The sequence below is a fragment of the Oncorhynchus mykiss genome, chromosome 15 (assembly GCF_013265735.2).
Source record: "Oncorhynchus mykiss isolate Arlee chromosome 15, USDA_OmykA_1.1, whole genome shotgun sequence".
Lineage (NCBI taxonomy): Eukaryota > Metazoa > Chordata > Actinopteri > Salmoniformes > Salmonidae > Oncorhynchus > Oncorhynchus mykiss.
This window is the reverse complement of record NC_048579.1, coordinates 3,156,100-3,170,518: the sequence shown is the minus strand read 5'-3', so window position 1 is coordinate 3,170,518 and position 14,419 is coordinate 3,156,100. Positions and strand designations below refer to the sequence as shown.

Genomic DNA, 14,419 nt, shown 5'->3' with positions numbered 1-14,419 from the left:
GGGTGGGGTTACTGACTAATTCATCAAGACTATGGGTGGGATTACTGACAAATTCATCAAGACTATGGGTGGGGTTACTGACTAATTCATCAAGACTATGGGTGGGATTACTGACTAATTCATCAAGACTATGGGTGGGATTACTGACAAATTCATCAAGACTATGGGTGGGATTACTGACTAATTCATCAAGACTATGGGTGGGATTACTGACAAATTCATCAAGACTATGGGTGGGATTACTGACTAATTCATCAAGACTATGGGTGGGATTACTGACTAATTCATCAAGACTATGGGTGGGATTACTGACAAATTCATCAAGACTATGGGTGGGATTACTTACTAATTCATCAAGACTATGGGTGGGATTACTGACTAATTCATCAAGACTATGGGTGGGATTACTGACAAATTCATCAGGATTATGGGTGGGATTACTGACTAATTCATCAAGACTATGGGTGGGATTACTGATATATTCACAGGATTATGGGTGGGATTACTGACAAATTCATCAGGATTATGGGTGGGATTACTGACTAATTCATCAAGACTATGGGTGGGATTACTGACAAATTCATCAAGACTATGGGTGGGATTACAGACTAATTCATCAAGACTATGGGTGGGATTACTGACATATTCACAGGATTATGGGTGGGATTACTGACTAATTCATCAAGACTATGGGTGGGAATACTGACATATTCACAGGATTATGGGTGGGATTACTGACAAATTCATCAGGATTATGGGTGGGATTGCTGACTAATTGTTCAGGATTATGTGTGGGATTACAGACTAATTGTTCAGGATTATGTGTGGGATTACAGACTAATTGTTCAGGATTATGTGTGGGATTACAGACTAATTGTTCAGGATTATGGGGGGGGATTACAGACTAATTGTCCAGAATTATGGGTGGGATTACTGACAAACTGGTCAAGATTATGGGTTGGATTACTGACAAACTGGTCAGGATTATGTGTGGGATTACAGACTAATTGTTCAGGATTATGTGTGGGATTACAGACTAATTGTTCAGGATTATGGGGGGGATTACAGACTAATTGTCCAGGATTATGGGTGGGATTACTGACTAATTGTTCAGTATTATGTGTGGGATTACTGACTAATTGTTCAGGATTATGGGTGGAATTACTAACAAATTTATCAGGAATATGGGTGGGATTACTGACAAATTGATTAGGATTGTGGGTAGGATTACTCATTAATTGGTTAGGAGTATGGGTGGGACAACTGACTAATTGATTAGAATGATTCAACTGAGTGATGTGAAGTATGAAGGCTCTACTATATTTGACCTGAAATGCAGATGGTGAATTACAGTCATCATGTTAAGGCATTCTGTTCTCTGTTTGACAGAGAGTTTCAAATGAAGGTGATTGTCTGACTCTGGCATGACCTTTCCTACAATTTCTTTGCAGTCCTTTGTTCTTTTCAACAACAACAAAGAATGTGATATTTTTTTTTTGGGGGGGGGGGGGGGGGGGGGTACAGTAAATTGCATCCGTAAAATGTCATGATGACAACATCAATAAGGCACTGCATCATTAAGACAAAAAAAATCCCAGATCAAATTAACAACAAAAACAACAGCGAAAACAAACAAAAAAACAACTAAACCTGATAAAATGCTAGTGTAGAGGGTAAGGTTCAAGGGTCGATGAAGGAGACAGCGATGTAGCGTGTTCCGTTGGTGGTGGGCAGGCCTTCGTGGAGGTGCGTCAGACGACCTGGGTGCATGAAGCTCCAGCCCTTCCTAGGGGAATCTACGGAGCAGTTATACCTGTGGAACCGACAACCGCCACCCTGGCGAGAGAACGGGAGAGGGAGAGAGAGAACGGGAGAGAGAGAGAGAGAGAGGGAGAGAGAGAGAGAACGGGAGAGGGAGAGAGAGAGAGAACGGGAGAGAGAGAACGGGAGAGAGAGAGAGAACGGGAGAGAGAGAGAGAACAGGAGAGAGAGAACGGGAGAGAGAGAGAGAACAGGAGAGGGAGAACGGGAGAGAGAGAGAGAACGGGAGAGAGAGAGAGAGAGAGAACAGGAGAGAGAGAGAACGTGAGAGGGAGAGAGAGAGAGAACGGGAGAGGGAGAGAGAACGGGAGAGGGAGAGAGAGAGAGAACAGGAGAGAGAGAGAGAACAGGAGAGAGAGAGAACGCGAGAGGGAGAGAGAGAGAACGGGAGAGGGAGAGAAAACAGTGAATATCTGTGTGTAACTGTATATTTTCATTGTGTGCTCTACTGTGGACATGAGATAAATTGACGTTTGTTTTGAGATTCAGTACAATGTCTTACCTGGAAGTCAGTTCCTTTGCTGTTGAGAGCAACGTTAATGGTGAATGTGGAGGAGTCGTGATGGGGTCTCAGGTAAGCCTGTCTGCCGGGGGTGTACTTCACTACGAAGTTCATCACTGCATAGCCCTGTGGAGAACAGCCCAAATCACACATTTACAGAAATATCTTTCAACATCTCTTAGATCATCCTTATGTGAAGTTAAGGCCAAAATCACATCATGTCATTCACCATCTCTTAGACAGTATCTGCTGATCAACCTACAATCAATTAAACATTGTACAACAGATCTGGATGGGATTAAAAAGTTTAGTCTGAAATGTTGGTTAGTAGGCTATTTGTGAGGCGCAATTATAATCATGCACTGCTATAATAGATTATGTTGTGCAAAATATGAAATATAGTAAACAAGGTAACATAATAGATAAGGCAATATAATAGATTATGTAATATAATAGTTGAAGTAATATAATAGATGATGTAATATAATAGTTGATGTAATATAATAGATGTAATATAACAGATGTAATATAATAGATGATGTAATATAACAGATGTAATATAATAGATGATGTAATATAATAGATGATGTAATATAATAGTTGATGTAATATAATAGATGTAATATAACAGATGTAATATAATAGATGATGTAATATAATAGATGATGTAATATAATAGATGATGTAATATAATAGATGATGTAATATAATAGATGATGTAATATAATAGATGATGTAATATAATAGATGATGTAATATAATAGATGATGTAATATAATAGATGATGTAATATAATAGATGATGTAATATAATAGATGATGTAATATAATAGTTGATGTAATATAATAGATGTAATATAACAGATGTAATATAATAGATGATGTAATATAATAGATGATGTAATATAATAGATGATGTAATATAATAGATGATGTAATATAATAGATGATGTAATATAATAGATGATGTAATATAATAGATGATGTAATATAATAGATGATGTAATATAATAGTTTATGTAATATAATAGATGATGTAATATAATAGATTATGTAATATAATAGATGATGTAATATAATAGATGATGTAATATAATAGATGATGTAATATAATAGATGATGTAATATAATAGATAATGTAATATAATAGATGATGCAATATAATAGATTATGTAATATAATAGATGATGTAATATAATAGATGATGTAATATAATAGATGATGTAATATAATAGATGATGTAATATAATAGATGATGTAATATAATAGATGATGTAATATAATAGATGTAATATAACAGATGTAATATAATAGTTGATGTAATATAATAGATGATGTAATATAATAGTTGATGTAATATAATAGATGATGTAATATAATAGTTGATGTAATATAATAGATGTAATATAACAGATGTAATATAATATATATAATATAACAGATGTAATATAAAAGATGTAGTGTAATAGTTGATATAATAACAGATGGAGATGTAGATGTAGTAATGTAACCGATGATGTAATATAATAGTTCATGTAATAGAATTGTTGATGTAAAATAATAGTGGATGTAATATAATAGATTATGTAATATAGATGTAATATAACAGATTATGTAATATAATTGATTATGTAATATAATTGATTATGTAATATATTAGATGATGTAATATAATAGATTATGTAATATATTAGATGATGTAATATAATAGATTATGTAATATAGATGTAATATAACAGATTATGTAATATAATAGATTATGTAATATAATTGATTATGTAATATATTAGATGATGTAATATAATAGATTATGTAATATATTAGATGATGTAATATAATAGATTATGTAATATAATAGATGATGTAATATAATAGATTATGTAATATATTAGATGATGTAATATAATAGATTATGTAATATATTAGATGATGTAATATAATAGATTATGTAATATATTAGATGATGTAATATAATAGATTATGTAATATAGATGTAATATAACAGATTATGTAATATAATAGATTATGTAATATAATTGATTATGTAATATATTAGATGATGTAATATAATAGATTATGTAATATATTAGATGATGTAATATAATAGATTATGTAATATAATAGATGATGTAATATAATAGATTATGTAATATAATAGATGATGTAATATAATAGATGATGTAATATAATAGATTATGTAATATAATAGATGATGTAATATAATAGATTATGTAATATAGATGTAATATAACAGATTATGTAATATAATTGATTATGTAATATATTAGATGATGTAATATAATAGATTATGTAATATAGATGTAATATAACAGATTATGTAATATAATTGATTATGTAATATATTAGATGATGTAATATAATAGATTATGTAATATATTAGATGATGTAATATAATAGATTATGTAATATATTAGATGATGTAATATAATAGATTATGTAATATATTAGATGATGTAATATAATAGATTATGTAATATAGATGTAATATAATAGATGTAATTAAATAAATTATGTAATATAGTTTGTAATATAATACTTGATGTAATGTAATAGTTTATGTAATATATTAGATGATGTAATATAATAGATTATGTAATATAGATGTAATATAACAGATTATGTAATATAATAGATTATGTAATATAATTGATTATGTAATATATTAGATGATGTAATATAATAGATTATGTAATATATTAGATGATGTAATATAATAGATTATGTAATATAATAGATGATGTAATATAATAGATTATGTAATATATTAGATGATGTAATATAATAGATTATGTAATATAGATGTAATATAACAGATTATGTAATATAATAGATTATGTAATATAATTGATTATGTAATATATTAGATGATGTAATATAATAGATTATGTAATATATTAGATGATGTAATATAATAGATTATGTAATATAATAGATGATGTAATATAATAGATTATGTAATATAATAGATGATGTAATATAATAGATGATGTAATATAATAGATTATGTAATATATTAGATGATGTAATATAATAGATTATGTAATATAGATGTAATATAACAGATTATGTAATATAATTGATTATGTAATATATTAGATGATGTAATATAATAGATTATGTAATATATTAGATGATGTAATATAATAGATTATGTAATATATTAGATGATGTAATATAATAGATTATGTAATATATTAGATGATGTAATATAATAGATTATGTAATATAGATGTAATATAATAGATGTAATTAAATAAATTATGTAATATAGTTTGTAATATAATACTTGATGTAATGTAATAGTTTATGTAATTAAATATATGATGTAATATAATATAAAAAATATATTATGTAATCTAAAATATGATGTAAAGTAATAGTTGATATAATTTAATATATGATATAATATAATAGATGATGTAATATAATAGATGTAATATAATAGGTGATGTAATATAATAGATGATGTAATATAATAGATGATGTAATATAATAGATGATGTAATATAATAGATAATGTAATATAATAGTTGATGTAATATAATAGATGATGTAATATAATAGATAATGTAATATAATAGATAATGTAATATAATAGATGATGTAATATAATAGATGATGTAATATAATAGATGATGTAATATAATAGTGTATGTAATATAATAGTTGATGTAATATAATAGTTGAAGTAATATAATAGTTGATGTAATATAATAGATCATGTAATATAATAGATAATGTAATATAATAGTTGAAGTAATATAATAGATGATGTAATATAATAGTTGATGTAATATAATAGTTGAAGTAATATAATAGATGATGTAATATAATAGATCATGTAATATAATAGATAATGTAATATAATAGTTGAAGTAATATAATAGATGATGTAATATAATAGTTGATGTAATATAATAGATGATGTAATATAATAGTTGATGTAATATAATAGTTGATGTAATATAATAGATAATGTAATATAATAGTTGATGTAATATAATAGATGATGTAATATAATAGATGATGTAATATAATAGTGTATGTAATATAATAGATGATGTAATATAATAGATGATGTAATATAATAGATGATGTAATATAATAGATGATGTAATATAATAGTTGATGTAACATAATAGATGATGTAATATAATAGTTGATGTAATATAATAGATGATGTAATATAATAGATGATGTAATATAATAGTGTATGTAATATAATAGATGATGTAATATAATAGATGATGTAATATAATAGATGATGTAATATAATAGATGATGTAATATAATAGTTGATGTAACATAATAGATGATGTAATATAATAGTTGATGTAATATAATAGATGATGTAATATAATAGATGATGTAATATAATAGATAATGTAATATAATAGATGATGTAATATAATAGATGATGTAATATAATAGTTGATGTAACATAATAGATGATGTAATATAATAGTTGATGTAATATAATAGATGATGTAATATAATAGGTGATGTAATATAATAGTGTATGTAATATAATAGATGATGTAATATAATAGTTGATGTAACATAATAGATGATGTAATATAATAGTTGATGTAATATAATAGTGTATGTAATATAATAGATGATGTAATATAATAGTTGATGTAACATAATAGATGATGTAATATAATAGTTGATGTAATATAATAGTTGATGTAATATAATAGTTGATGTAATATAATAGTTGATGTAACATAATAGATGATGTAATATAATAGTTGATGTAATATAATAGTTGATGTAATATAATAGATGTAATATAATAGATGATGTAATATAATAGTTGATGTAATATAATAGATGATGTAATATAATAGTTGATGTAATATAATAGTGTATGTAATATAATAGATGATGTAATATAATAGATGATGTAATATAATAGTTGATGTAATATAATAGATGATGTAATATAATAGATGATGTAATATAATAGATGATGTAATATAATAGATCATGTAATATAATAGATAATGTAATATAATAGTTGAAGTAATATAATAGATGATGTAATATAATAGTTGATGTAATATAATAGATGATGTAATATAATAGTTGATGTAATATAATAGTTGATGTAATATAATAGATAATGTAATATAATAGTTGATGTAATATAATAGATGATGTAATATAATAGATGATGTAATATAATAGTGTATGTAATATAATAGATGATGTAATATAATAGATGATGTAATATAATAGATGATGTAATATAATAGATGATGTAATATAATAGTTGATGTAACATAATAGATGATGTAATATAATAGTTGATGTAATATAATAGATGATGTAATATAATAGATGATGTAATATAATAGTGTATGTAATATAATAGATGATGTAATATAATAGATGATGTAATATAATAGATGATGTAATATAATAGATGATGTAATATAATAGTTGATGTAACATAATAGATGATGTAATATAATAGTTGATGTAATATAATAGATGATGTAATATAATAGATGATGTAATATAATAGATAATGTAATATAATAGATGATGTAATATAATAGATGATGTAATATAATAGTTGATGTAACATAATAGATGATGTAATATAATAGTTGATGTAATATAATAGATGATGTAATATAATAGGTGATGTAATATAATAGTGTATGTAATATAATAGATGATGTAATATAATAGTTGATGTAACATAATAGATGATGTAATATAATAGTTGATGTAATATAATAGTGTATGTAATATAATAGATGATGTAATATAATAGTTGATGTAACATAATAGATGATGTAATATAATAGTTGATGTAATATAATAGTTGATGTAATATAATAGTTGATGTAATATAATAGTTGATGTAACATAATAGATGATGTAATATAATAGTTGATGTAATATAATAGTTGATGTAATATAATAGATGTAATATAATAGATGATGTAATATAATAGTTGATGTAATATAATAGATGATGTAATATAATAGTTGATGTAATATAATAGTGTATGTAATATAATAGATGATGTAATATAATAGATGATGTAATATAATAGTTGATGTAATATAATAGATGATGTAATATAATAGATGATGTAATATAATAGATGATGTAATATAATAGATCATGTAATATAATAGATAATGTAATATAATAGTTGAAGTAATATAATAGTTGATGTAATATAATAGTTGATGTAACATAATAGATGATGTAATATAATAGTTGATGTAATATAATAGATGATGTAATATAATAGGTGATGTAATATAATAGTGTATGTAATATAATAGATGATGTAATATAATAGTTGATGTAACATAATAGATGATGTAATATAATAGTTGATGTAATATAATAGTGTATGTAATATAATAGATGATGTAATATAATAGTTGATGTAACATAATAGATGATGTAATATAATAGTTGATGTAATATAATAGTTGATGTAATATAATAGTTGATGTAATATAATAGTTGATGTAACATAATAGATGATGTAATATAATAGTTGATGTAATATAATAGATGATGTAATATAATAGATGATGTAATATAATAGATGATGTAATATAATAGATCATGTAATATAATAGATAATGTAATATAATAGTTGAAGTAATATAATAGTTGATGTAATATAATAGTTGAAGTAATATAATAGATGATGTAATATAATAGTTGATGTAATATAATAGATGATGTAATATAATAGATGATGTAATATAATAGATCATGTAATATAATAGATAATGTAATAAAGTAATATAATAGTTGATGTAATATAATAGTTGATGTAATATAATAGATGATGTAATATAATAGTTGATGTAATATAATAGTTGTAATATAATAGATGATGGAATGTAATATAATTGTTGATGTCATTTAATAGATGATGTAATGTAATGCTTGATGAAATATAATAGATGATCTAACAGTAGTTGTATCATTGCAGATACCTTGGTGTAGTATCCGGAGAAGACTTTGAGAGTGACGGGGGATATGAACTCTCTGATGAAGTGTAGCCACTCCTTATCATAACCGATCTGCTTCATGTGGATGTCATCAGTCGGCACGGTCTCATAGCCGCCGGTGATCCGCTTGTCCTGATTGGAAGAGAGACCAGGAAGTGAGACCAGGAAGAGAGACCAGGAAACAAGAGAACAGTGATGGAACATATTAGCCAGAACCTCGTCCTCCTCTGTTTCTGTGTGATTGTGTGTGTGTGACTGCTGTCTCCAGGGTGATGGTTAGGGATGATGAGGGATGATGAGGGATGAGTGGTGGGTGGGTTTAAACCGGTCTCTTTGAAGATGAATGACTTGACTCAGCAGACACCAACCTGATGACCCACAGGAATCACCAGAGATCTCAATGCTTAATGGTTTTGTTATTGTGTGCTGCGCGCTGTGTGAATACGTCCACCACACTACTTCGATACGCACCAGTAGGGAGGTGAGTATAGGCTCATTATGGCCGAGATTATGGACTGGTTATCCTTTAACATCATGCTGTGTGTGACTGCTGTCTCTCCATCAGCCCTATGCAGTGGTGTAGTGGAGCTTTAACACCATGCTGTGTGTGACTGCTGTCTTTCCATCAGCCCTATTCAGTGGTGTAGTGGAGCTTTAACATCATGCTGTGTGTGACTGCTGTCTTTCCGTCAGCCCTATGCAGTGGTGTAGTGGAGCTTTAACACCATGCTGTGTGTGACTGCTGTCTCTCCATCAGCCCTATTCAGTGGTGTAGTGGAGCTTTATTAACACCATGTTGTGTGTGACTGCTGTCTTTCTGTCAGCCCTATTCAGTGGTGTAGTGGAGCCTGGAGAAGTGGAAGTAAACTCTAATTTAGCAGTGGAAGATCCCAAACAGCCATCCCAGCGAAGGTTAGTGTTTACCCTCCACTACACCACTGGCCCTTAGTGTTTACCCTCCACTATACTACTGGCCCTTAGTGTTTACCCTCCACTACACCACTGGCCCTCAGTGTTTACCCTCCACTACACCACTGGCCCTTAGTGTTTACTCTCCACTACACCACTGGGCCTTAGTGTTTACCCTCCACTACACCAGTGGCCCTTAGTGTTTACCCTCCACTTCACCACTGGCCCTTAGTGTTTACCCTCCACTACACCACTGGCCCTTAGTGTTTACCCTCCACTACACCACTGGCCCTTAGTGTTTACCCTCCACTACACCACTGGCCCTTAGTGTTTACCCCCCACTGCACCACTGGCCCTTAGTGTTTACCCTCCACTACACCACTGGCCCTTAGTGTTTACCCTCCACTACACCACTGGCCCTTAGTGTTTACCCTCCACTACACCACTGGCCCTTAGTGTTTACCCTCCACTACACCACTGGCCCTTAGTGTTTATCCTCCACCACTGGCCCTTAGTGTTTACCCTCCACTCCACCACTGGCCCTTAGTGTTTACCCTCCACTACACCACTGGTCCTTAGTGTTTACCCTCCACTACACACTGGCCCTTAGTGTTTACCCTCCACTACACCACTGGCCCTTAGTGTTTACCATCCACTACACTACTGGCCCTTAGTGTTTACCCTCCACTACACCACTGGCCCTTAGTGTTTACCCCCTACTACACCACTGGCCCTTAGTGTTTACCCTCCACCACTGGCCCTTAGTGTTTACCCCCCACTACACCACTGGCCCTTAGTGTTTACCTTCCACCACTGGCCCTTAGTGTTTACCCTCCACCACACCACTGGCCCTTAGTGTTTACCCTCCACTACACCACTGGCCCTTAGTGTTTACCCTCCACTACACCACTGGCCCTTAGTGTTTACCCTCCACTACACCACTGGCCCTTAGTGTTTACCCTCCACCACTGGCCCTTAGTGTTTACCCTCCACTACACCACTGGCCCTTAGTGTTTACCCCCACTACACCACTGGCCCTTAGTGTTTACCCCCCACTACACCACTGGCCCTTAGTGTTTACCCTCCACTACACCACTGGCCCTTAGTGTTTACCCTCCACTATACTACTGGCCCTTAGTGTTTACCCTCCACTACACCACTGGCCCTTAGTGTTTACCCTCCACTACACTACTGGCCCTTAGTGTTTACTCTCCACTACACCACTGGCCCTTAGTGTTTACCCTCCACTACACCAGTGGCCCTTAGTGTTTATCCTCCACTACACCACTGGCCCTTAGTGTTTACCCTCCACTATACTACTGGCCCTTAGTGTTTACCCTCCACTACACCAGTGGCCCTTAGTGTTTACCCTCCACTACACCACTGGCCCTTAGTGTTTACCCTCCACTATACTACTGGCCCTTAGTGTTTACCCTCCACTACACCACTGGCCCTTAGTGTTTACCCTCCACTACACCACTGGCCCTTAGTGTTTACTCTCCACTACACCACTGGCCCTTAGTGTTTACCCTCCACTACACCACTGGCCCTTAGTGTTTACCCTCCACTACACCACTGGCCCTTAGTGTTTACCCTCCACTACACCACTGGCCCTTAGTGTTTACCCTCCACTACACCACTGGCCCTTAGTGTTTACCCTCCACTACACCACTGGCCCTTAGTGTTTACCCCCCACTACACCACTGGCCCTTAGTGTTTACCCTCCACCACTGGCCCTTAGTGTTTACCCTCCACCACACCACTGGCCCTTAGTGTTTACCCTCCACTACACCACTGGCCCTTAGTGTTTACCCTCCACTACACCACTGGCCCTTAGTGTTTACCCTCCACTACACCAGTGGCCCTTAGTGTTTACCCTCCACTATACCACTGGCCCTTAGTGTTTACCCTCCACTACACCACTGGCCCTTAGTGTTTACCCTCCACTACACCACTGGCCCTTAGTGTTTACCCTCCACTACACCACTGGCCCTTAGTGTTTACCCTCCACTACACCACTGGCCTTTAGTGTTTACCCTCCACTACACCAGTGGCCCTTAGTGTTTACCCTCCACTACACCACTGGCCCTTAGTGTTTACCCTCCACCACACCACTGGCCCTTAGTGTTTACCCTCCACTACACCACTGGCCCTTAGTGTTTACCCTCCACTACACCACTGGCCCTTAGTGTTTACCCTCCACTACACTACTGGCCCTTAGTGTTTACCCTCCACTACACCACTGGCCCTTAGTGTTTACCCTCCACTACACCACTGGCCCTTAGTGTTTACCCCCCACTACACCACTGGCCCTTAGTGTTTACCCTCCACTACACCACTGGCCCTTAGTGTTTACCCTGCACTATACTACTGGCCCTTAGTGTTTACCCTCCACTACACCACTGGCCCTTAGTGTTTACCCCCCACTACACCACTGGCCCTATAGGTTCACCACTGAAGACCTATAGGTTCACCACTGAAGGTCCTATAGGTTCACCACTGAAGGTCTATAGGTTCACCACTGAAGGGTCTATAGGTTCACCACTGAAGGGTCTATAGGTTCACCACTGAAGGCCTATAGGTTCACCACCACATAACTTTACAGTATGTACTATGTTATTAATCACTTTACAGTATGTACTATGTGCTACGTTTGACCTCTGACCTCGTGGTTGCCTCCAGACCAGGACCCATAGTGTTCCATCTCCTCCACCAGCTCATCACAGGCCCGCTCCGTGAAGACCGGGAACCAGAACACATCTGGACATGGCTAGAGGAGACCGACACAGACAGTTAGAACTAAAGAGTTTTAGGAGAAACTGAGAGATGAGCTAGAGACAGAGATGCTAGAGATGAGCTAGAGTCCACGAATAGAGACACTTACTGAGTCACTGAGGACCTCAGTCTGGGATCCACGGTTAGAGACAGGTACTGAGTCACTAGAGACAGGTACTGAGTCACTAGAGACAGGTACTGAGTCACTTAGGGCCTCACTCTGGGATCCACGGCTAGAGACAGGTACTGAGTCACTAGAGACAGGTACTGAGTCACTAGAGACAGGTACTGAGTCACTAGAGACAGGCACTGAGTCACTAGAGACAGGCACTGAGTCACTTAGGACCTCACTCTGGGATCCACGGCTAGAGACAGGTACTGAGTCACTAGAGACAGGTACTGAGTCACTAGAGACAGGTACTGAGTCACTAGAGACAGGCACTGAGTCACTAGAGACAGGTACTGAGTCACTTAGGACCTCACTCTGGGATCCACGGCTAGAGACAGGTACTGAGTCACTAGAGACAGGTACTGAGTCACTAGAGACAGGTACTCAGTCACTAGAGACAGGCACTGAGTCACTAGAGACAGGTACAAAGTCACTTACGACCTCACTCTGGGATCCACGGCTAGAGACACTTACTTTTCACATGACTGTATCGCTGTAACTTAAGATATACATACCTCTTCTAGGTAGTTCTCTGTGAAGATGCGTGTGTAGTTGGGGTGGATGTATTTCTCCTTCCAGTCCTGAGAGAGAGAGAGAGAGTTCACTGACCTGCTTATCCTCTGGCACTCAGCTCTCACCAGACACTCCCAGACACTCTCCTCTCACCAGACACTCTCCTCTCACCAGACACTCTCCTCTCACCAGACACTCTCCTCTCACCAGACACTCTCCTCTAACCAGACACTCTCCTCTAACCAGACACTCTCCTCTCACCAGACACTCCCAGACACTCCCCTCTCACCAGACACTCTCCTCTCACCAGACACTCTCCTCTCACCAGACACTCTCCTCTCACCAGACACTCCCCTCTCAACCGGACACTCCCCTCTCACCAGACACTCCTGTCTCAACAGACACTCCCGTCTCACCAGACACTCCCGTCTCACCAGACACTCCCGTCTCACCAGACACTCCCGTCTCACCAGACACTCCCCTCTCACCAGACACTCCCCTCTCACCAGACACTCTCCTCTCACCAGACACTCCCCTCTCACCACACTCCCCTCTCACCACACTCCCCTCTCACCAGACACTCCCCTCTCACCAGACACTCCCAGACACTCCCCTCTCACCAGACACTCCCCTCTCACCAGACACTCCCCTCTCACCAGACACTCCCCTCTCACCACACTCCCCTCTCACCACACTCCCCTCTCACCAGAC

General features: G+C 34.1%; 1 protein-coding gene across 2 annotated transcripts in view; it reads right to left on the bottom strand.

The window, feature by feature from the left end:
- Positions 1-748: 748 nt before the first annotated feature.
- The window catches only part of LOC110490878 (procollagen-lysine,2-oxoglutarate 5-dioxygenase 2), a 124,828-nt gene continuing 111,157 nt past the window's right edge, over positions 749-14,419 (bottom strand). For both annotated transcript variants that reach the window (XM_036945650.1, XM_036945652.1), the window contains 5 exons: positions 13,711-13,776; positions 12,917-13,021; positions 9,328-9,474; positions 2,324-2,449; positions 749-1,836 (listed from right to left, as the gene is read on the bottom strand). In XM_036945650.1, coding sequence (XP_036801545.1) covers positions 1,681-1,836; positions 2,324-2,449; positions 9,328-9,474; positions 12,917-13,021; positions 13,711-13,776 — 600 coding nt within the window. In that variant the 3' untranslated portion in view covers positions 749-1,680. The remainder of the gene's footprint in view (positions 1,837-2,323; positions 2,450-9,327; positions 9,475-12,916; positions 13,022-13,710; positions 13,777-14,419) is intronic.